Source organism: Anolis carolinensis, chromosome 4 (assembly GCF_035594765.1).
Source record: "Anolis carolinensis isolate JA03-04 chromosome 4, rAnoCar3.1.pri, whole genome shotgun sequence".
NCBI classification, from domain to species: Eukaryota; Metazoa; Chordata; class Lepidosauria; order Squamata; family Dactyloidae; genus Anolis; species Anolis carolinensis.
The window spans coordinates 247,922,993-247,948,458 of NC_085844.1; the positions used below are offsets into that span (position 1 = coordinate 247,922,993).

The 25,466-nt window shown below is 38.6% G+C and overlaps 1 protein-coding gene across 1 annotated transcript in view; it reads right to left on the bottom strand.

Annotated features, from left to right (window-relative positions):
- Positions 1-25,466, bottom strand: part of csnk2a1 (casein kinase 2 alpha 1) — a 55,845-nt gene that overhangs the window by 11,388 nt on the left and 18,991 nt on the right. The window contains exons 2-7 of the mRNA XM_003226119.4: positions 11,785-11,984; positions 10,328-10,439; positions 4,965-5,066; positions 3,046-3,096; positions 2,283-2,342; positions 659-742 (exon numbers count right to left, since the gene is read on the bottom strand). Coding sequence (XP_003226167.2) covers positions 659-742; positions 2,283-2,342; positions 3,046-3,096; positions 4,965-5,066; positions 10,328-10,439; positions 11,785-11,885 — 510 coding nt within the window. The 5' untranslated portion in view covers positions 11,886-11,984. The remainder of the gene's footprint in view (positions 1-658; positions 743-2,282; positions 2,343-3,045; positions 3,097-4,964; positions 5,067-10,327; positions 10,440-11,784; positions 11,985-25,466) is intronic.

The following is a 25,466-nucleotide window of genomic DNA, read 5'->3' on the forward strand; positions in this document are numbered from 1 at the left end:
TAAACTAAGATGCTTCTTGAGAAGCCAAACATACGTACAGTTGGACTTATAGATCTACAGTACCGAGATCCATAATTTCCAGTGACCATGGATCATCACATCCCATATTAGTAAATGGCAGCAATGTGAACACTGAAGAATGCATTCATGTCGCTGCCATTTAATAACATGATTCCTACACAAGCTTCCCTCTGCATATGCAGTATCTATGGCCAGGTTTTAAAGTTAATTGCTGTGTTTTATCTGTTTTTATTTATACTTACGTTGTTTAACCCTTGGATTGTATTTTAACCTATGTTATTGTTAGGCTTGTCTCTATGGGAGTTGCCCCAAGTCCCTTCGGGGAGTTGGGGGCAAGATATAAGAATAAAGTAGTAGTAGTTGTTGTTTTTATTGTTATCATGTCATCATGATAATTTGTCTTTATTCGTATCCAAGCAAGTCTTCACAGAAAAGGTGAGCCCACTATACCAAGTTTCACTACTAGATTTCTTATCAATTCGTTTTTAGCAAGACTTTGTTCATTTCTTTAACAGGTAAGCCTGACTTCCATAACTAAAGCATGAGCCAATTACAAGACATTTGGTAAAATGTTACAATAATCACATTTCAATGGGAAACTAAAGGGAGGAACCTGTCCAAGCTCACACAGACTTACCTTTCTGTGTTCATGGTCAATCATGACATTGTGGGGTTTGACATCTCTGTGCATGATGCCCATACTGTGACAATAATCCAAGGCCTGAAGTAGAGAAGGACACAGTCATGAAATATATTCAGAGGCATTTGTGTTGCCCATAAAGAAAAATGAAACAAAATACATCATCCTCTAGAGAGCAATGACCTTTATTATGTACATCATGCAAACTTTCAAAGCTCTGCTCATTTCTTCATCAGGCAAAAGATATTAACACATGAACCATTAGGAAGAAAATAGGGGATCAGTAATTCTTTTTCCACTCCCCAATATGACAGAGACTGGCTGAAATTGTTTATCTTTTTCAGAAACTTGCTAGTATCTGGCAGCTGACAGTTCAAGGACCAGCACCATTCTCAAGTAGCCCAGCTCTAAATTCCTGGCAAATTACAAAGATCCAATTTTGTTATATTTTATCTTCACATCTATTCTATTGAGAGTGGAAGGTCTGGATGGAAGGGTAACAGTTTCAGCATTAAGGGCAGCAACTACCATGTTTCCCCGAAAATAAGACAGTGTCTTATATTAATTTTTGCTCCCAAAGATGCTCTAGGTCTTATTTTCAGGGGATGTCTTATTTTTCCATGAAAAAGAATTCACATTTATTGTTGAACAAAAAAATGAACATTTATTATATACTGTACAGTAGTTGTCATCACAAACCAGCATAACCAGACAAACTGAATCCTATCAAGAATTTCTTGTTACTACCATTATTTCCATGTACAACAATCTATGGTATGTACATTTACCAATTCTGCATGCTCTGGTGTTCTGTTCAGCGGGCATGCTTCCAAACAAAACCTTTGCTAGGTCTTACTTTCGGGGGAGGTCTTATATTTAGCATCAGCATTTCGTGCATCAGCTAGATATGTTAATATCTTGGAGAAAAGTATGGCCAGGCATCAAGGAAACATTATCAGGTTAATAATAACAGTAATATTCCTGTAAATGCAGAACCCATATCCATCATTTCATTGATCAGGGCCTGAGGAATTTCCTAGGTCCTCCAGATGACTCTACGGTATGCTTTCTTGGAAAGTTATCACAGAGTTGTATTGGAGGACATAGGAAATTCTTGGAGAACAAGTCTCTAGGCATCTCTGTTCACCTATGCAATTCTATGGCATTTAATGACATGTGGGTTTATCTATAGCTTTAGGTAACCGGCGTGTGGCTGGGAATGTAACCATGGCAGATACAGAGTTGCTGTACTATGGCTCAATTTTGAAGTTAAAGTTAATAGAAAAGATCACAGTGCCAAAGTGATGGCAGACTGATTTACCAAATTTGCTTGGTCAGACAAGGAAGAATACAAGAGGTGTGAGACACTTGGGTTCCTTGGAAACTTCACTGGGGCAGAAAACCTACAGTAGTATTTCTCAACCTTTGGTTCTCTAAATTCTTTGGGCTTTAAACCTCAGGAACCCCATTCAGCATCACTAAATTGGAGGTATCTGGGAGCGTAAATTTCAAATATCTAGAGGAAGAGATCTTGAGGACCAATGACCCTAAATGTGAAGGTCAAGTACTGAATTCTTCAGCTACCATTTTGTTTAGTCATCACCTCAAATAACAAACTCACCTTCAAAATTTCATACATGTAAAACCGAATATCGTAGTCTGTTAACGTCTGATACAATTGCTGTGGAAAAGCAAAGATATCAACATCAACCATACTGCAGTCTGATAATTTCTAAATCAACATGTTATGATGGTTGAAGAGAATTCATTGTTGTCATGAACAGCGTGGATGTTACTGCCACCTAGTGGAACAAACATTTTGTCCATGGGAGTGCCAAAATGCACTAAGATTTTTAATTTTCTCCCTATTCCACATATATTTTTACACATACAGTAGAGTCTCACTTATCCAAGACTCGCTTATCCAAGGTTCTGGATTATCCAATGCATTTTTGTAGTCAATGTTTTCTATATATCGTGATATTTTGGTGATAAATTCGTAAATACAGTAATTACAACATAACATTACTGCATATTGAACTACTTTTTATGTCAAATTTGTTGTACAACATGATATTTGGGTGCTTAATTTGTAAAATCATAACGTAATTTGATGTTTAATAGGCTTTTCCTTAATCCCTCTTTATTATCCAAGATATTCGCTTATCCAAGGTTTTGCTGGCCCGTTTAGCTTGGATAAGTGAGACTCTACTGTATCTGCAAGGAGGTACTGGACTTCACACACTTTATAGAATCTCCCTCTCATTCATTCATACATATCCACACACACTGCAGTGCCATAAAATAATTTCCTCCCCACCCAAGCAAGTATACTTGCAGGCCACCGATAATCTAAAACCCTCCACTACAGTGATGCTTCATACCTTAAAGTCCGTGTTGTTTACATGTTCAAACACTAGAGCTGGGGTCCGAGACTAAAATAAGGAAAGAAATATGTCAGTCACTTTGGGCCCTTCAGTATGTTGTTTTTACACTGCCTACAGAATCATTGCAAACTCCCATCCTTTCTCTTTCCACAAGATTTTCTTTTACAGTAACTTAGTTATTTTTACTGAATGCATTGGCACACATTTTTAGGAGAAGGGAGGGGAAGAGGTTCCCACTGGAGAAGCTAATCTGATTCAAAGGTTTGATCTGATTAAGGAATTCCAAAACAGGATTACAAGGGGAAAAAGAAAAACAAGGAGCGAGACTGTATGGTGCTACTGCTGCATCCCATGATCAACAGATGCCCAAAATGCCAACAAGTCTCAAGTGCTTAAAGTTCTAGACATTCTCCTTGTATGTCTTCATTTGAAATAACAAGGGAGTCTGTATGTGTAAATATCTTGGTCTTTCTCCCACTCCCACAGCTGAGAATTTGCTATTCTTTCATTCAGTCATATGGAGAGCTGTCATTCATAGGTCTGCCCACACATACAGACAGAAGGCATTCACACCCACAAGTAGAAGTGACACATAGCTCTGACACGTCAGAGCTCACATTCTCTGAGTGTGTTATCTACATCCTGCGTTTTTCATTCAGGGGATTCTGTTATTTAAAAAGATGCTACTAAAGAGTTCACAAGTGCTTTCATGTTCACAAAGACTTGGAAAAGTAGCTGTGAGGGAATAAGAAAAACTTTTCAAACAGAAAAACAAATCACTGAATATTAACAATAAGATCATCTATGCATAGTATTTCCAATGTCTGTGTTTAATTGTAAAAAAAAACTAAAGTGGGAAGAGTCCATATAAAAAGAATCTGCTCATTCCAAATGAGGTGTTAGAAGAGAGTTCTGTGGTGCCATGGATTGTCAAAAAGGACAAATAAATGAACTGAGAGCAATGTAAGCCTGCACTCTCCCTAGAATCCAAAATGACTGCACTGAACCTATCATACTTTGCATAGCTCATGAGATGACGTGATTCAATAGCAATGGTGACAACAATCAGCAAAAGGGAATTCAGCAGGAAAAGAAAAAAACCACATTAGAGATACGATTGATTCTTTCAAGGAAGCCACAGCTGCCCTGGGTTTGCAAGATTTGAGCTCATAGAGGACTTTCATTCATTGGGCTGTTGTAAGTCAAACCTGAGTTGGTGACACACAACAAATCTTGGCATGATTTGATGGTAGAAACACATGTGACAGAGCCATACAAGAAGATGTCACAGGTGTTTCCACTTGCCCTATTTCTGCCCTAGAAATATATTGAATACCAACTCTCAGAATCCACTGGCCATCCAGGAATTTGTTCATTTTATTCTATTTATTAAAATATTTATATCAAGTCCTGTAAAATATGATGCCAGGGTGGTATATTACAGAACAAGCTTATCTAATTTAAACTACATACAAGCAATAAGAATGTTAAGCAAAATAAAGGCACAGCAAAAAATAGAAAAGTTAGAATACGACAATGAAAATAAGATAAAACTGGCTTAAAGGAACATTAAATCAACTAGCCAGTGCAGATTTGGATGAAGTCACATGGGTTCCAAAGTATCCAGCAGAAAGTTGTGTTCGTATTTGGTGCAAGAATTACACCAGTGTTGGCACAAGTAAGACTTCTTATGGAAGAGTTTTTCTTTCGCAGCATACTGCCCTCAAACTTGAGTTTTTGGGCAGGTATATATAAGGAGCACTTGATGTGCTCCATCAAGTCTAAAGCTGAACTTTTAGTTTTCTCTTTTACTTTTTTAAAAATCAATTTTACAAAACAGTTATGACAAATCTTTCCCAATTCCCTTCCTCACCCCACAAACCTGGTGTTATCCCCCAAATTTTGGAACTACTCACCACAGGGTCTTTCACTATATCAGCAAGAGTGATGATGTTAGGGCCGCCTCGTAAGTTCTCCAAGATCTTAATTTCACGCCTAATTTTCTTCTTTTTCACAGGCTGAATGACAAAAAAGGAAAGGCCAGTTTAGGCAACACAATATTTGAAGCACAACAAAAGTCCATGAGGAAAGGCAAACATACTGCATCTAAGGAATGCTGCTGCATCAGATTCCCATCAGAGTCTGTTTCCTGATGACATTTTATTAACTACCTGACTTGACCTTTCATATGGTTTTGGATTATTTGAGAACTCTATCCTGAGGCTTAAAAGTGGGTTACAGAGTTATTGTGTGTGCATGCACACACACACTGGGCTTAACTTCTATAGGTTTGATTATTTGTGTATTTGATTACAGTAGAGTCTCACTTATCCAACACTCGCTTATCCAACGTTCTGGATTATCCAATGCATTTTTGTAGTCAATGTTTTCAATATATCAAGATATTTTGGTGCTAAATTCGTAAATACAGTAACTACTACATAGCATTACTGTGTATTGAACTACTTTTTCTGTCAAATTTGTTGTATAACATGATGTTTTGGTGCTGTCAGGACCCAGGCTGCAGAGCACCAATAACCTTACACAGAGGCCAGAATCTATCTAATATCTTTATTATAGAAATATATAAAGTCAATAAAAACAAGTGAAGAATATAGTTCAGAAGCAGACCTTTCAGATGAGGTCAAATATAGTCCAGAAATGTATTGTCCAATATAAGATATTAGAGTTCAAAGTTATAATCCATTAACCGAAACACACACTTTGCCAAGCAAAGTGTGGGGAAATGACAGGGTCCTTAAGGTCCAAAGTAGCTTGACAACAAGGCTGGAAAATAGACTTGATTCTTGGCTAGATCAAAACTTGAAACGAGGCAAACATGAAACATGAACTGAGTCCAAAGAAGTCCGTGAAACAAGGCAAGGCTGGAAACTTGATCCGTGAAACAAGGCAAGGCTGGAAACTCGATCCGGGAAACAAGGAACTGGGGTACGAAGTCCACACACGACTTCTCTCCTCAAGCTGAACAATTGACTCCGCAAGGTTCCCCTTGCGGCAAAACTCCTATATAGGGTCTTGTTTTCCCGCCAACAGAACACTTTCCCTGGAGAACAAGAAGCGAAACCCAACTCTGTCCAGATGCATGACTCCTTAGAATTTCCCAAAGGAAGCAGACCTAATCAGCTAGTTGTCTGGCTGCGATTCTGAGACTCCGGCGATTAGCCTCCCTGATTCCTCTATCTCTATTATAATTGTCCTTTCAGGAAAACGGGGGAGAATTCTGCCCACGGCTTGTTTGGTTAACTTCCTGAGGACAAACATCCTCTAGGTGGAGAGGCTCCGATTCAAACTGAACCGGTGGAAATCCCATGTTTTCCTCCTCGTCTGCCACAATAGCACTAGGAACGGGACTACAAGGCCCATGAGATATCACAGGTGCTTAATTTGTAAAATCATAACCTAATTTAATGTTTAATAGGCTTTTCCTTAATCTTTCCTTATTATCCAACATATTCGCTTATCCAACGTTCTGCTGGCCCGTTTATGTTGGATAAGTGAGACTCTACAGTAAGTGGTTTCTCTAGAAATTTCTAGATCTTCTAGCGTGAATGTATGGTAAACTTCACATTTCTCCCCACTACTGCAGAGGTTTTGAGCCCCTAACAAATGTGAAGAGCTGACTGTATACACAGGAATACAAAACCTCATGAGATATTCCAAATGCCTCTCACCTCTGAGAGCAATAATCAAAACAATGCATACCCTGTTTCCCCTAAAATAAGACATCCCCAGAAAATAAGACCTAGTAGAGGTTTGGCTGAATTGCTAAATATAAGGCCTCCCCTGAAAGTAAGACCTAGCAAAGTTTTTGTTTGGAAGCATGCCCACCAAACAGAATATCAGAGCATGCAGGATCAGTAAATGTCCGTACCATAGAGTGTTGTACATGGAAATAATGGTAGTAACAAGAATTTCTTGATAGGATTCACAGTTTGTCTGGTTATGCTGGTTTGTGATGATAACTACTGTACAGTATATAATAAATGTTCATTTTTTGTTCAACAAATGTGAATTCTTCTTCATAGAAAAATAAGACATCACCTGAAAATAAGACCTAGAGCATCTTTGGGAGCAAAAATTAATATAAGACACTGTCTTATTTTCGGGGAAACACGATATGTACCATGACTAGAATTAACATGCACTCCTTGTTTCCCCTAGCCCCTTTCCTACATGGGCCAGCAGTCACTACAAGATCTTGTACAGTGTTCCCTCACTTACTGTGGATTACGTTCCAGGACCACCCGCAATAAGTGAAAATCCGCAATGTAGGGACACTATATTTATTCTATGTGTGGAGGAGAGCAAACCACAGACTACTTACTGCAATGCAGTCTGTACTTTATTTTAGCAGTTACAATATACAGTACACCAGAAGAAGAATGGAAGCTAAATAGCCCTTTTTTATTTCCAACCCTCCCCTCCTCCCCTCTCCCTTTATTTCTCCCTTTCCTCCCCTTCCAACACCCCTTGCACACCACAAATACCGCAATAAATTTGTACATTAATATTAACTGAAAACCTGCGAAACAGCGAGGGAGTGAAAAGTGAACCGTGAAGTAGCGAGAGAACACTGTAAATCCCTACTGTTAACTGAGTGGTCACTGAAGAAGACCTTTTTTATCTTCCTCCTGTTTAATCAACATTTTATTATTTATTATTTAGGTTACAAAGAACCATTCAAATACTTCACTACCCTAAGGGATTCGGAACATGCTTTCCTAACACAATGGCTCCTACACCCTGCTCAACAGCATGATAACACCCTTCTGAAGCCAAGGAGAAATTCCAAAACAGTTTTGCAGTATAGGACAGAGCATTACTGTTTAAGAGATAAAAATCTCAAGTGCCCTTGCCCAAGCCCTTGGCATCCTCACAGAAGGGTTTTTGGAATCTTAGCCATTAAGTACTAATCTATATATATATAAAAGAGTAATGACATTTCGGCCTAGGACAAAACAACAAAACTACACATCCCAGAAACACTAAACTTGGCAGCACAACCCCTCATCCATGCCTCTACGTCCATACAACAAAAATACAAGAAAAATAAAGTCCTAATTAGAGGGAGAGGAATAATTGTTTTTATTCAAATGCTGCCAGTTAGAAGGCACTTGGTCTCCTAGCAACCCACTCAGCCCAGGGGACAGGCAGAGTTAGGCCTCAGGCCTCTTCAACACTGCCTATAAAATACAGATTATCTGATTTTAACTGGATTATATGGCAGTGTAGACTCAAGGCCCTTCCACACAGCTATATAACCCATTTATAATGGACTTAATGTCATGGGAAAACCTTTACCCTTTACCTTAACTACCACCAATTCCTCAATACTTTATTTCCCATACCACCATACTTCGCCACAGCAACGCGTGGCCGGGCACAGCTAGTATATTTATAATTCAGAATTAACAAACAGAATATTATTTGCAGTATCGGTTCACTTTTCTCAACCCGGCACTCCAAATGTGTTGGGCTATAGTCGCAGCCTCAGTTAGAACAGCCATGCTGCTGGGAATGGCAAGAGTTGAGGTTTACTGTCTACAGGGTGCCAGGTTTGGGTAAGGCTGGCATAAAAGGCTTAGCCAAGTGGCAAATGTTACACCTCTAGCTGGGACAGCTGTCTTGTCTGGGGGGAATTAAGCCATACCACCTGTTTTACCATCTGCTTTGGCCTGGGTAAAAAGCCAAACTAAAGGGAAAAATCTCCCCACACAACTAGTGTCTGTCCATCTCTTTGTGGTTACTCTCGCCTATAATCTGGGCTAGTCAGCATCTAGCACAAAAACTTGCTACTCAAAACTGTGAACTGAGATTTAATGTCCATGTCCTTACTTTAATGTCCATGTCCTTACTTTGAGGAAAATCTCAAAGGACATTTCATGATTTCCTTGATCCCATTGCTCCAACCCTTCACCATGGTTTCCTAAATCTGAACCTAAATCTTCCATTCACACAAAGAACAGCATTCTTCCCAGAATTTTTTTACAGCCATTTTACTCCTACATAGAACCCTCACAACTACTCAGAAAAAAAGAGATGATCAAATAAACAAAACTGGAGGGCAGACAGAAAAATCATATAAGGCAGCAGCACTGGAGTCATATTCCAGAGAACAGATCAAGCTACAGCAGCCAAGTTTCCATCCAGATACTATCTGAAATATTCTGATTAGGTAGAATCCATCAGTCTGAAGTAGTAAGCTGCACATGACACTTTATTAGTGAAAAAGGAGCAGGCTGGAAAGAGCCAGATTTGCAGTTAAGAAAGCCATCACAAAGCAAAAACTGGGAGATAAAGAAATGCATTTCCAGCAGACAGTATTACCTCTACTGAAGAAATAAAACAGGGTACCTGAATAAATCAATCACCCATCAAACAAGATATTTCTAGATAATCATCAGTGTTACTGTGTAGAATGTGAACTCTGCAACCTGTTAGTTGCAAGAGCAGAGGGGGGGGGAGGACAAAACACCCCAAAGGTAGGAATGTTCATCTTTAAAACTGGGCAGACAGATCTGAGAGGCATAAAGGGAAAATAACGTACTGGCATCTCAATATGCCCTCAACATATAAATGTTATGTAGTGTCTATGCTACAAGGTAAAGATTAAGTCTTACCCAATATTCAGACAACATAACATTGTAAAACCTAGTCTCAAGACCGTGAGGTCTCTTCCAACTCTATGATTCTATCATTCTAAGAATCCAACTGAGGGGCTTTGCATACTAACTAAAATATCCAAATATCCAAACTGCTAAAAACAGGGCATCAATTCCCAATTCACTCAAAATTCTAACCCACATAACCATGTTTATAATTAGGTTGGAGGAAATCAAACCTGCTGGCTCAAGTAGAACTTGGAATAGTTATTTCTGGACAGTCTTCAACATCTGAAAGCTGGGAATCTTTCCAATTCTGTGCCCCCCCCCCCCCCACCACCACCACCACCACCGCAACTGCCTCAGTGCCTGTCCTTGCCATTGTCGAGTTACCTTCTTCAGCTGGAAAGCTAGAAACTTGCTGAACTGTTTCTGAATCATATGAGCAGATAAGGAGAGCTACAGAGATGGATGATAAGGTTGTGACAGAACAGGCCTAGCCAAGATGCCCATCTGGTCCCAAGATTCTAATCACAAAAAGGGCCTAAAAGGGTAGAATGGAATCAAAGGAAGGAAGGATGAAAGGACAGACGGAAGGAAGACCATGAAGAGAGCAAGGCAGGCAAACCTCCTCTGGCATTAACCATCAGGCTTACCTTCAGGATCTTCACGACTACCTTCTCATTATTTGTTATGTTGATAGCTTCAAAGACTTCACTATATTTGCCTCGGCCAAGTTTCCGGACCAGTTGGTAATCATCTTGATTGCTGTAAAGAAAAACCGAGTAAAGGGTATAGTATGCAAAAGAACCAAACCACACAACATTCCCAAGAGACACACAAACACATTTGTGACCCTTATACATGTATATATGCTTTTCAGGGACTGCAGGAATTGATATTCCTTGCCCTTTCCATGCAGCACCTATAGCCCCATATGAGGATTGTGCTTCCATTTGAGCAGACAGGATTGGAAAAGTGCCTGGCATTCTTCAACCTTCCTAGCCCAGATGCACAGTAAATACAGAAATGCTGAGACCTCCAAAAGACCCCATGGATCTCAACACGAATGTCATCGCTGTGCTCATGAAGTCCTTCCAGCTCACATTCAAACACAGAATGCCCGTGTGAGATGGCTTCAGAGCTTTAAAGTAAGTTTGGGTGTATATGGTATATGTAACAGCAGAGGATGGGAGATGTGCAATTGATGACAATGAATGTCAAAACTATTCTGTAACCAGCTGGCAAATTTCCTGTTCATCAGGAATAATTTGGCTCACTCTTAGAAAGATAAGTCAGATGTTTTGTGCAATTTTCATTTATTTGTAGAGATCACAATATCAAGTTTCTTTCTGCCATGTCGCATAGTCAAAATTTAGACCGAAATCTATTCAGAGCAGACTATATGATGCCATGTGCATTAAGAGTATAATGCAGACTAAGTATCCCTTATCCAAAATGCTTGAGACCGGAAGTGTTTTGGATTTTTTCCCCCAGAATTTGGAATACCTGTATTATTGTATACATACAATAAGAATTCTTGGAATCAGGCCCCAAGTCTAAACACAAACTTCATTACGTTTCACACACACCCTATAGACAAACCCTAAAAGTAATTTTATGCAATATTTTAAATAATTTTGTGCATGAAACGAAGTTTGTGAGCAATGAACCATCCGAAAGCAAAGGTGTCATGATTTCAGCCACCAATGTGGATTACTTTGGATTCCACATAAGGAATGTTCAACTTGGATGTTTAAAGCATCTGATAATAATAGAGCACCTCCAAACTGAGTCAGCACACTGACAAGCTTATGCCAGTACTGACCACTGTGGCAAACAACAGCTCTTCAGAGTTTCAAGCAGGCCTGTCCAAAGAAATGCCAGCAACTGCATGAATGGGCTTCCACATGAAATGTGTGTGTCCTGATAATAATCTACAGGTTCTTAGAAAAACATTTCTCACTGCCTCACATACTCTTTGGCATTCTTTCACTAAAACATCCCAGGTTATCTGCAACAGACTGTCAGGTGAATTGTACAAGTTGTTTGTTTTAACAAGTGTGGCAAATAGCATTTTGCAATTATAAATGCTATCAACATAGATACTTACCCCCATTCAACTTCGTGTGCTTCATAATCCCAATATTCTCGTGGTCTGTGTGTATTTACATCTGTGTAAACTCTGGCCCTGCTTGGCACAGGTCCCGACATTTCGGAAAGATTGGAAGGCCAAGGTATGTTAACGCGTAACTTTCAACTTCAGTGCAAGCCACAGGAAAGGGTCTCAGACAGAACTTTGGAGCTTTTCAACTGTGAAAACAAAAGTGAATCCATTTTTTAAAAAAGAATTCAACAGTCAATGAAACAGGTTGCATAGTTCAACGATATCTACTGAAACAGATAATTCCAGAAAGTGGCGTACAATTTTCATAGCTGCAGTGTAACTTCTAGCTATGTATGAGTCCAAACTTCTTTCTGCAAACCTCAACAGCATCTCAGTTTCATTTCTTTTTCACAGTAAGATCAATAACTGCTCTGGCACAACACCAGAGAAGCACATCATATACCTCTATTAATACAAGTAAACCTTATTATAAATCTGAACACAGGTTTCATCTACAGGACATACCTGAAGAATTGAAAAGATGGAATAAGCAATACAGATATTGCTCAGCGGCAAGGCTTTCCAACAGACATGTTCTAAATATCTGAATTTATATTCCACAACATTTGCTTCTAGCTTTCAGAAGCATTTTTAGATGTACAGATCATTTTACATGAACACTGATCCCTACATTCATTATTAAATGGCCATTTTGTAGAAATACGACTTTCCCCTTAAACAGAAAGATGTACTGCACAAAAGAGGCACACGCTTGTCTGCGCGTCTCAACTGTAAGGTTGCCTGTTCATAAATTCTGAACAAAAAGCAAGTCTGTAAAGATGTATGGAAGGACAGAAAACCTCACTGCCACCTGAACATTTTTCATCCTAGGCTACACTAATCAGGTTTTCCCACCTGCTGAATGAGGAAGCATGGAGTGCTAATCATCTCCTTTAGAGCAAAAAGGAAGAAAGAAAAAAGATTTTCCATCCCACCCACATTCCATCCAATTTGTGGAAAAGCAGCCCAGGAAGAATAACTGGGAATTCCCCAATTAGAAGAAACTACTTATTCAGAATCAAATGCCCATGCCCTGGAATATAAGTTGCCTTTGTCTGAATCTTTCAGATCATACCCTGGCTGAGTCTATACCATCAAATAAATGGCTCCTCATGATTTCACAGAGACTTCTGCATCTGGAGGTGACAGAGACTGAAAGTGAGGCCATACTGAAAGCATCTCTGTAGTAGGACTTTGCATATGTTGGAAACTGCCCTGAGTCCTCTCGGGGAGATAGGGCGCTATATAAAAAAAGATTTATTATTTATTATTATTAAAGGCATACATAGCAACCTCTTCCCCATGGAAGGCACTCCGATGCCTTCTGGAACCAATCAACTCATGTAGGATGACTGTTTCTAGAGAAGTGTTTCTAGTCACACTAAAGCCTAGGTAATCTCAAAGCTAATTGTGATGAGAGGAGAAAAGACACCTTGCTTTGCCTGCCACAGTACACACTTGAGATATGTAAATATCAGTGGAGAACTCAACAGAAAAGCTCCGAAGAAGATTGATTGATGCTATTCAAAGAAACCCAGAAGTATTCTGTGGAATCTTTCTTATGTCATGTGGCTTGAATGCAGGCAGATGGTACACAGAGATGTTTGCACAGCGTTTCTTCTTTTGTATCTCCCAGCAATGGCAACTACCCAAGTCGGACGCACCCTGTCCCCACAAAGATAAAGGCATACATTTATACCTAAAAAGCAAAAAGGGAGAAAGCCTGTAGTTCTGCAATGTTTGCCACCATGTGATCTCAGCAACCAACCCTTGCTTATATTTAGGCATTACCTTTCTTTAGCTACATAACTATTATGATAATTAACCAAGGCTCAGAGACCAAACACCCAACAATATGTGATGTTCAAAATGTATTTGTATTTTTTTTTTAAATGCAACCGTAACTTAATTCTAGAGGAAGTTACAGATGGTTGGAATTGAGGGTATTTTTTACACTCCTTCCACGTGTGATCTAGATCTGAGTTAGAACAGATGGCTGCTATTTTAACAGAAGTGATACATGCACAAGGACATCCCATTAGTATCACACACACAAATTGCTTTCAACTTACACCTGTTTGTCTTTTTTTAATCATTGTGGAGGCTGGAATTCTCTTGCTCTCTCCATATTACCCATTACGCACAAGATTCACCATTTAATTGCTGCCATTCAGTGACTAGTGGAAAGCAAGGAGGAACAGAGAAGCATCTGGCTATGACCCTGACAGATGATGTCAGTAGTTTGCATCTGGCAACAGGGCATGGCCACAACTTTAAGATTATCTCCTTGGACAGCAGCTCCTGCATGGCTAAAGGCAGGAACAGAGCCATGGCGTAGTCTGTGAAACCTTTATACTACGTTCTTTGACACAAGAATTCAACCAATCTGGATACACTATACGCTACCAATCAAGATGGCTGTAGTCCAATTCTCAACTCGCAATTACCGGTAACCTTTGGCCTGTTTCTGCCTTCATCATGTCTGCGATGCAAATGAGGGACAGCAAAACCAGAGGAAAGATACCAGTAAAACCTCTATGTCACTAGCAAGTAACTTATGTCCCTTGGAATAATATACTTGGCATTTTGTATTATTTTCTCATTGTTTATACAGTCAGTCCTCCCACACTTGTGGTGTTGACTTTTGTGAATCTGATTGTCCATGGATCTGATTAAAATGTTCTCTCTAGGAATTTTCTCCAGTGTGATTCCATGCTCAACATCTAGTTGAACCAGGAGTTCCACACGGTTAAAATGATACAATGATAATATATTGAATTGCTGTTCCAGGGGGGACGGGGGAATGGCGAGAGGGTAGGGGGTAGGTGATACATTTCAAAGGATCATTTAAAATGCCATTTAAGCATTAGTTATTTTTGGTATTATGTATATTGAAATAAAATAAGACATGCATCGCAAAAAAAATTTAATTGTTGGAATATATCAAATAATTTTTTTTTTAAAAACCAAACATCTAGTGGAGGTTGTCTACAGAGTCATGCTGAAGGAGCTAGAAATTCCTAGAGGTGTTCTTTCAGGTGAAAAACAATTATTGAGATTTATATAATACCAATAGGCAAGAAACACAATTTAAAAAGGATTTTCCCCCCCTCAGGTTTTTACTTTCACAAGGGTCCTGTTCCCCTAACCCCAGCAAATGTAGAGGGCTGACTGTAGAAATTGGGGGCTGCTAAAACATGGCAAAATATAGTTTGAGCCCAATCAAATCTGTGGGGTGTCTATTTTAGGAAACAAACATTGAGACTACAAAAGGGTGGCATGCTATATACTACTGTCATGTGCTATACAACAGATTAGTGTTAAAATGTGCAAGAAAACATGATTCACTGCCAAAATTGGAGCTACTGCCAGGATATAGGAATGTACAACACATCTAACTGGATCAGTGGTTTTCAACTGGGGTCCCCAGATGTTTTTGGCCTTCAACTCCCAGAAATCCTAACAGCTGGTAAACTGCTGGGAGTTTTGGGAGTTGTAAGCAAAACATCTGGGGACCCCAGGTTGAGAACCACTGAACTAGATGCAGAACCTGCAGCCACAATCAGCCCTAGACCGGTTGTAATTAAGAACTCCTGTCTTTTGAAATTAAGCCATATAGTCATCCCTCCATATCCATGCATTCTGCGTGGATATGTTCAACTATCCACAGCTTGAAACCCAAACAACTATTTTTAAATCCAAACTAACCTTGATTTCACCATTTTATATAAGAGACACCAATTTGCTACTTTTAAACCCAAACTAACCTTGATTTCACAATTTTATGTAAGGGACACCATTTTACTACAAAAGTGCATAAAATAAGATCGGAATATCCACATGTTGACATCCGCAGGGGTTTTTGGAACCAAGCCTCACTGTAGTTGAATTAGTAAATCAAATCAGGTGGAACAACTGGTGGCTATCAAGATGTTATCGGATTTTGCTCCTTTCAACGCTATTCACTGGCTATAAATTACAGGAACAGCAGTCCACCAATTACTGGAAGTTCACATTTTAACTATGTTTTATGTATGTTTTTAATTTAACCTAATTTTATCTCATGCTTTTGTTTTTATGTTTGAGGCACTGCATAGTGCCGTTTGTAAGCTGCGTTGAATCCATATAATTTTACCATATAAATATGGTAAATAAAATAAATAACAAATCAATTACCTATCTCTTTCCTAGACTCTTATAGAACTATGCTTGTACTATACTAACCTTTGGAGCCTCCATGAGAATGACTACACCTAAAGATCTGAATTTGTTCAGCTATCTCAGATTATAAATATTTATGATCAACTAATCACAAGCACTTATTCCCAATTTCACAGAGAACACAGTGCCCTGTTAACTTACTTCTGGAAGCACTTAAGCCTCACAACAGCTTGCCCTGAAAAGACCTAAAGATAATCTTCAGAGATAGAAGAAAAACCGTGTTCGAAAATAAAAAAAAATACAATAGAAAGTATTGTGTATTTGATTAATACCTTAAAAAACACAGATATATAACTCAACAGAAATCATAAATAGATATGCCTACCACGCAGCATTCTAGCATTAGTAATATAGAATATATTCTGCAGTACTCAATACCAGTTTTGAATGGTTTGGCATGTGGTTTTATCTAGAGAGCCAATTTAGTGTGTTGGAACAGTGTTACAGTGATCCAGCAACTTCCAAAAGCAGCAGCAAGGATATTTGTTGGAATGAATGAGCCAGACTATTGGTTCCACATTTTTTTTCCTGTCATTAAAGGTATTCACTAAAATGCATTTCCTAAACCTTTTAAAACAGTGTAACCAACATAACATGGGAAAGGACTTTTAGACAACAAGCAACCTTCCTCTTCCCACCTTTTCCCTGAAAGGGAAACCAATGGGATAAGAAAGCTACAACTTTGGCATGGCCAACATGGTCAACTGGAGAAAGGTAACCTCAGCATGTAGACCTGTCTCAATTTATAACAACCAGGGCCCTGCTCTATGTTAAATTTCTGGAAGATATGGGGGAAAACTGTAGGCCCTTTCTTCCAGGGGGGAAACCCCCCAAATATTTTTGCGGGGGAATTGGGGAAAATGCTATACAGTAAAGTCTCATTTATCCAACATAAACAGGCCGGCAGAATGTTGGATGATCGAATATGTTGGATAATAAGAAGGGATTAAGGAAAAGCCTATTAAACATCAAATTAGGTTATGATTTTACAAATTAAACACCAAAACATCATGTTATACAACAAATTTGACAGAAAAAGTAGTTCAATATGCAGTAATGCTATGTCGTAATTACTGTATTTACGAATTTAGCACCAAAATATCATGATGTATTGAAAACATTGACTACAAAAATGCCTTGGATAATCCAGAATGTTGGATAAGCGAGTGTTGGATAAGTGAGACTCTACTGTATTAGTATATTTTGCAAACTGGAAAGCACCTTGTTACCTTAGGAACATTAAATAGATAATGTCCAGTTTGTTTTGACACAAAATTATAATGTTAATGTTATTAATTATAATATTAAAGGTACGGTTTATTCAGACAATAATTACTAATGAAATTTATATTTTAAACTAATGTTTGGATTACTAAGAATAAAAGAACAGTAAAAAGGGAAGTAACCATCCTCATTAGCATAACAAAGAAAAGTGTTGTCTTTTCTTGACATCCATAATTTCAAGCAGACATAAAGCACACATTCCCATAAAAAGAATTGAGAAAAGGACACCAAGACCAGAAATCAAAATGATTTGACCCTGTACACAGTCTTACGTAGAAATATTCTGCTTGCATAGCTTTTCAAAATAATTTAAGATGGGGTAAATACAGGAACGTCTTTCCTTACATATTTTAACTGTCATTCTAAAAGATAGCATTTGTCCATTTTCATGGTGCTGCTGTTTCAAAATCTCTCCTGCTGTTTCTAATTTGAATGTTGATCTACTGCTATTATTCTGCTTTAATATTCTGGAATTTTAATATATTGTTATGTGATACTGATGTTGCAAGTTGCCATGTGAGAGATATCCTGAAAAGCAGGCTAAAAACACTTGAAAATGAATATTAAAGATAGTTAATGCCTTTCTAAATTCTACATGAAGGTTTACACGTAAAAACATATTTTAAAGATGAAGAGCAAATCATACATCTTTTGCATTTGAGGTATTTGAAAGTACAAATAGGCAGCTTGCCTTTAAACTATAATTTTTTTAAAAAATCAATCCATCTTGCCTGTCAAATGCTTGGCTGGGAATGGTCAAAACAAAGCAGATTTTTCTGTGAATAATGTATGATCAATTCAACACAATGCATGAAAGAATAATCTATTCCATTTTAAGCCCATAAAAGCCATTATGCACATATACAAAGCATGTGCATCTCATTTCAGGCCTCACAAACAACCTTCCCAATTTATTTTTTCCTAACCTAGAAACGAACTGTTCTGCACACCTTTTCTTTAGACTACCTTGGCTCATTTATACAGAGCTGTATTAAGTTAAGGTGGCCATTGAAGCATTTCTAAATTACAAAGCATTTAAAATTAAAACCTTCACATCTCCAAATTTGCACCCCACCAATTCTTTTTAAGGAGTTGGCTGTCCAGAAGCTGAGAAGAAGTTTGAGCAATTCATCTTATCTTTCTTTATCGACCCAATCGTTATATAAAAATATGGGCTTGAGTGAGGTTGATTTTAGATGACGAGACATATACCTCCATTTGTCCAATGCCAGTAATGTGCCTAAAGGCCCCAGATCCTATCTGATCTTGGAAGGTAAACAGAGTCAATCCTGCTTAATACCTGGATGGAGATTGCAAATGAATACCAGGTGCTGTAGGCTATATTCCTGAGGAAGGAAATGGCAAATATAAAAGTATTCCTTTCCTTAGAAACCCCACGAAACTCAGGTGATCTTCATATGTTGACAGCTGACTTGAAGACTAATATGCAATTAATTATTCTAGGTCCATATAGCACCACTGTCACTTTGCCTACCAAAACCTGGAACAAAATCATTCATGTCCTGTGACCTGTATGGGCTATCCCCAGCATCTTGCAGATCATTTATTAAGAGGTTGGCTTAGATGACCTCCAAACTCCCTTCCAATCTTATGTTTAAGTTGAACAATTATGCATAGATTTGCTTGTCTTGTGCAATGTATTTTCTCATTCATTACACTTTTTAGCTTGCCCCTTCTTCAAGGCACTCACATCAGCCTAGGTGGAGCTTCCCTCCTCTTTATCCTTCCAACAAGCCAGTAAGATAGCTTAAGAGGAAAGGCAGTGCCTAACCCCAAATCATTTCTCATTTTGACATAGGGAAGGGAAGGATCCAAACAGGCTGTTTAAGTTTCTGCCCATCCCTGTCAACCTCACAGAATTCAGCCAAAAATATTTTGAAGATTACAATCACAAATTGCAAGAGTCAGATGTTTGACCCCTTAAAATACTGAGGAAATCACATATACAAAATACAAGTATATAGCACTCATTACATGCTGCTCTAAATTGCTACAGTGTCACCATAATATAATAAACTATATGGTCTAAACAAGGGCAGAGGGAATGGTGCTGGTATCTGTGTGCATGGCTCTTCTATTCTCTTACTGGTAGCCCGACAAAGAAAAGGTGATTTTTTAAAAATCGTGTCACAAGCGAATTAAGACAAGTCACTTCTGGTGTGAGAGACTTGCCCAGGGGACGCCCAAATGTATTACCATCCTTCAGGGGGCTTCGGTCATGTCCCTACATGGGAAGCTAAGTATGGTGTCTCACGGATTCAAACTGCCAACCTTCAAGTCAGCAATTCAGCCGGCACAAGTGTTTAACTCATACCACCACCACGGCTCCCTCTAAAGATGCTATCAGAAATCTTTTACTTAAATTTCTGTTTGAAGAGTGACGGCTATAAATTCCAAATTCTCCTTCATATTACTTGGAAGTCTTCAACCCAAAGTCACTTCAAGATATAATGTCAAGTACCTGAGTGTATCTTTTTACATCTACACAAAATATGCCTTGCATGTTCCCACCAACACTTCAGCATCTCCATGTTGCGTCAAAAAGAAGAAACTTTCTGCAGTTTGTGCCATGGTAAGCTGGGCTTTCACAGACTCAGCTTTGTAAGAAATGTCAAGTGATGTCAACTTATTCTAACCCCCTTCTGTCATGCAGGGAGACACAACCCAAGCACTCCTGACAAATGGCCATCCAGCCTTTGTTTGAAAAAACCTCCAGAGAAGGAGACTCCACCAGATTCTCAGGAAGCATGTTTCTCGGTTGAACAGCTTTGACCACCAGGAAGCGCTTCCTAATATTTGGGTGTAATCACTTTTCCTATAATTTGAATTCATTGCTCTACATCACTCTCTGGAGGACCAAAAAGAACAAGCTTGCTCTATCTTCATATGACATCCTTTCAAATAGTTAAACATGGCTGTCATGCCCACTCTGAACTTTTATGCTCTAAGCTAAACACCCCCAAGCTCCTCAAGCCATGCCTCACAGGGCATGGCACCAGTCTCTTTAGAATTTTGGTTGCCCTCCTTTGAATACTTCCCAGCCTACCCCTATCTTTCTTGAATGGTGGTGACCAGAATTTGACTTAGGATGATATCACATTAAGTGTTTTAAAGCAGGGACCGCTGCTTTCAATCATGTGGCTGCCTCCTGCAGAATTCTGCGGTTTGTGGTTTAAGGTCAAGTCTTTGGAATTCTCAGTTACAGAGGTCCTTGGATTCCCTAAACTACAAGCCCCAAAATTTTGCAGGAGGCAGTCGCACAATTGAAAATGGGAACTAACATTTTAAAATACTGATGTGATACATTCCCAGTCTTATTCCAGGTTAGGTCAAATCACAGCAGAATAGGGTGAGACTATTACCTTCCTCAATCTACACAAATTATACTTTTACTGATGCAGCCTGGAATCACATTGCCTTATTTAGCTGCTGCATAACACTGTTGACTCATGTTCAGATTGTGGCCTACTAAGACTCATAAATCTCTTCCACAAGTAAAGCTGTATATCCAAGTGTCGCCCATCTTGTATCTGTTCATTTTAATTTTTACGCCTAAGTGTAGTACCACACATCTCTCCTTGTTGAAAATCATTTTGTTAGTTTTGGCACAGCTCTTGAATCTGTTAATATCATTTTAAATGCTGATCCTGTCTTCTGGAGTATTAGCTACCCCTCCTAACATGGTGTCATCTGCAAATGTAATAAGTCTGCTCTTTATTCCATCATCCAAGTCACTGTCAACATTTGAAAGTTATCCAAAAAATTAAGAATGAGATGTGAAACAGCTTCATTATTACATACTACAGGAACACATTTTTCTGCAGGATCTGCAAATTATGCCAGATTCACAAATACGGTATGGAAATCAAAAGCAAGCTGCTTTGCTTGGAGCGCTTTTGTACTCAAGATGACATAAAACACACAATGTCTGCCACTGCTTCAGGCTGTCTCCCAGAACCACCACGGCAACATGGCTGGTGTTTGATCTTGATTCTGTACATTTCCCCCACCACCATCACCACTACTACAATATGAGTTTGAAAACATTTGCTTGAGATATGAAAGAACTCTTATTTCATGATAAGGGTGAAAGCTGTGCAGTTCTCTAAATGCTGCACAGCAACTCCCATCCTTCCTTACCGTTGGCTAAACTGACTAGGGACAAAATATGAAGGGTTGCATAATTCACACTCCTCTTATATAGATGCTAAAAAACCCCCACATGACTACAAAAGAGAGAAGGTAAGTGCTAATATCTAAAACTTGCTTTAAGGGGAAATATCACATTATTTGACTCCCATAACTCCAGAATGCCTTTCTGCCATCATTCGTAAAGAACACCCAAGTATTTTTCTGCATAGAAGATGGCAGAACAGTTTTCGTTCTGCCCAGGAACATTTCTTTGGATACTTCACAAAAAACCAAGCCAAATTTAAAACTGCAGATCAGGGGTCAGGAAACCTTTCCAGCTGGAACACTGCATTGCGATTGCTTTTGTCCAACCCTATGGGAAGTTTGTGGCAGACAGGCATAGCTAAACCAAAAAGTGGCCACAGCGAGTGCAAACATCTCCATATCCCTGTCCCTCGTCTAATTCTTTCCCTTCCACCTCTGCCCCCCAAAATTTTCTCCCTTTCTTTGAGAAAGGAGCTACTCCATTCCTCATACACAGTAAGGTATGCATGTAATGTGGCATTTGAGACATACTGTATCTTTTCTCCTGTCATAAGACTACAATTCAAAAGGAACACAGATCATCCATAAACATGGATGAGGGGAGTTAGCAGACTTGACACAGATTTGCACACTGGAGCCTGCCTGCTGTGACTGTAAACCAATAATTAAACTAGCCAGTGATACTCACTGACACATTGCTGCATTATTACCTTTTAAAGACAGTGACCTAAAATGGCCCATGTGGCATATAAGACCCCTGTATCTGCAGGCGATTGAGAAGTTATACTTAGTGAGAATACTCATTTTGGGATGAAGGCAGGAACAATCTTTGATGTCTGTGTGCCAAACCTAACTGGCAGGAGCTCAATGTTCTTTTCCCTTTAGTTGGACTCCGGTCATTCTCCTTTCAGCTTTATTTTCCAACCTACTTAGCTTCACCCAAAAACTAAATTTTCTAATTCACCTACACATGAACATTTATCTTCATAACAAAACTTTTAACTCCAGCCAACCATGTGATATAAAATCTCTGCAGAGAATATGTTCCTGAAAGTAATGGGAAAACAGAAAACGGTAGATAACAGTGAACCTTTGAAATTGACCACTTCTGGCAGAGGCAAACTACGGAATAAGGCTGAAAGACCTAGAAAATTACTAGAGAGGACATATTTTATCAGGTGTGGAGAGGTGAAATCATGGATACTAGTTCTATGGAAAATAAGGCATAGATATAAGCTTCACTGACACAGTAATCCTCCTCTCTTCATATTTTCATTGATTTATTTTTACCTAAAGTAACTGAGCATGCTGAACAAGACAACATGGTCCTCCAGCTACTTACCAGCTTTGTTTACTCAGAGATATTAGGAAATAAATATAGAAAGTGGCTGGATGTCAAATATTCTTTCTAAAGGGAGACCACACAACCAGGCAAGAAGATGGGAAAATAACACAAAATGATGCCTGGTAATTTGTTTGGTATATATTTCATTTCTGCTAGACATTTAGAATTCTAAGAAGAAACTTCATTTTATCGAATAATAATAATAATAATAAAACTTTATTTATACCCCGCCACCATCTCCCTGCGGGGACTCGGGGCAGCTTACATGGGGCAGAGGCCCAAACAACATAAGGACAAAATAAACAGCAATATAATACAAATCACAATATAAAAAAGATAAGAAGGACCTATTGTGCCCTAGAGCAGAACGCCACTACACTGACTTCACCCTGATTATCTCAGCTAAGAAATTACATTCTTTATATTTATTTGCCTATGGCTGATCTAAACAGATCTAAACTGTAGTATTAATGCCAACACTAATTTTACTGTCATGTCTCACAGAAGTTGTAGTTTTACAAGGGCTTTAGCTTTCTCTGCCAGTCCTGGTAACTCACCAAACTACAAATCCCAGGATTCTATAGCAATGAGCCATGGCAGTGAAAGTGATATCAAACTGCATTCATTTTACAGTATAGATACAATCTAAGATTCAATGCACTTCAATGCGATTCAATGAGTCCCCTGTTGGGTGAGAAGGACGGGATATAAATATTGTAATAAATAAATACAGTAGAGTCTCACTTATCCAAACTAAACAGGCCAGCAGAAGCTTGGATAAGCGAATATCTTGGATAATAAGGAGGGATTAAGGAAAAGCCTATTAAACATCAAATTAGGTTATGATTTTACAAATTAAGCACCAAAACATCATGTTTACAACAAATTTGACAGGAAAAGTAGTTCAATACGCAGTAATGTTATGTTGTAATTACTGCATTTACGAATTTAGCACCAAAATATCACGATATATTGAAAACATTGACTACAAAAATGGCTTGGATTATCCAGAAGCTTGGATAAGCGAGGCTTGGATAAGTGAGACTCTACTGTATAATAAACTTTTCATCCTGCAAATTCAAGTGGTGAGGGAAGACAAAATAAGCCAGATGCAATGGTTATTCATTAGTAAAATGAAGTCAGAGTTGTTTCCTCTCATGGATTATGTTTTCTAAACCCACAAGGTGAGAGAGAACAGAACACTTAATCTACAAGAAAAAGCCTTGACCCATGAGATGAAGGCTACAATCAGTTTGTTGAACACGGTGAGGTTTAATTCCACATAAACACACACATAAATCAGGCTGTAAATCTAAGCCAGCTCTAGCTCTGTACATCATATCTAAAGCAGAGTTCTGATCAGTGGTTTAAGGTGTCGTTCCTGAAGATATAGTAAGCTTTCAAAAGCTCTTCACAGAGCACCTTACTTTCTGATTGTTCGTTGCAGATTAATCTTTCTATTGATTTGATTCTGTACAGAAATGTGCCTTTATCAAATGTGTGCAGAAGTAATTCTACAAGGAAATCTGGGCACCAGCAGTTTTCAAAGGTAGCCACTGCTCAATAAATCGTCCAATCCATCATCGCTGTCTACCGGTAGCATCTAACTATTGCTTCCATTTTCTGTATAAATCAATATATATATATGTCCAGGTTACAATTTCCAGTTGCTTTCACAGAAGCCAGATTACTTTTGTTAGCCCAGCTACAACTTACAAGACAGCTGGATGAGCTTGTTTAGCAAAGTCTCACCAGATTGGAGTCACTCACTTTGAAGCACTCTGAAGAATGGCTAACTGAAAAAGGTGACTCAGGGAATCTTTTACACCACAAATTAAATCAGAATGAATTAATTTACAACTGAGGTGAGAGGGAAAAGCCTGAAACCATGGAAGCATCTACATAGCAAAATGAAGTCTGTCGCCACTGCCATGGCTCAACGCTATGGAATCATGGAAGTTGTAATTTTACAGCTCACTAAACTACAAGTTCTAAAATTTGACAGTATTGAGCGATAACAGTTCACCTGGTATCTAACTACATTCATTCTTCAGAGCCAACTTTCATGCAACTGCAGCTAAAGACAGTATCTATATCAGCATGTGAGGTAAGTTGTTTTTGAGAAGCATTTGCAGGCATGTTTGCTTGGCCTGCCTTTGAATATGTGGAATGGGGGGACACTACATTCTTTGTATCATTTCGACTATGACTAGTTTATTTTTAAACCACTTACTTTGTCCAGCCCTAAAGCTGAATAAGGCTTTTAAAAAGCTAATATTTTAAAGTGTTCCGATCTGTGAGCAAGTGAACTATGACCAATCAAGCACAAATGTCCAAAAATATCCTTTAAACCTTTAGAAAATTAAATACTCATGAAAGCATTTATAAATCAATATACATGCCTAGAATGCATCAAAGATAAAAAATCAGAAAATATGTTTTTTTCCTCTCATATCTAAATGTTGATACTTTGTAAGTACTTTTAAAGACTCAGCTGGCCATTGACCATAATAAAAGTTTACTTACTTTTAAAGACTAAAAAAGCTTACAATTTAACAGCAAAGACAACTCGAAATATCCA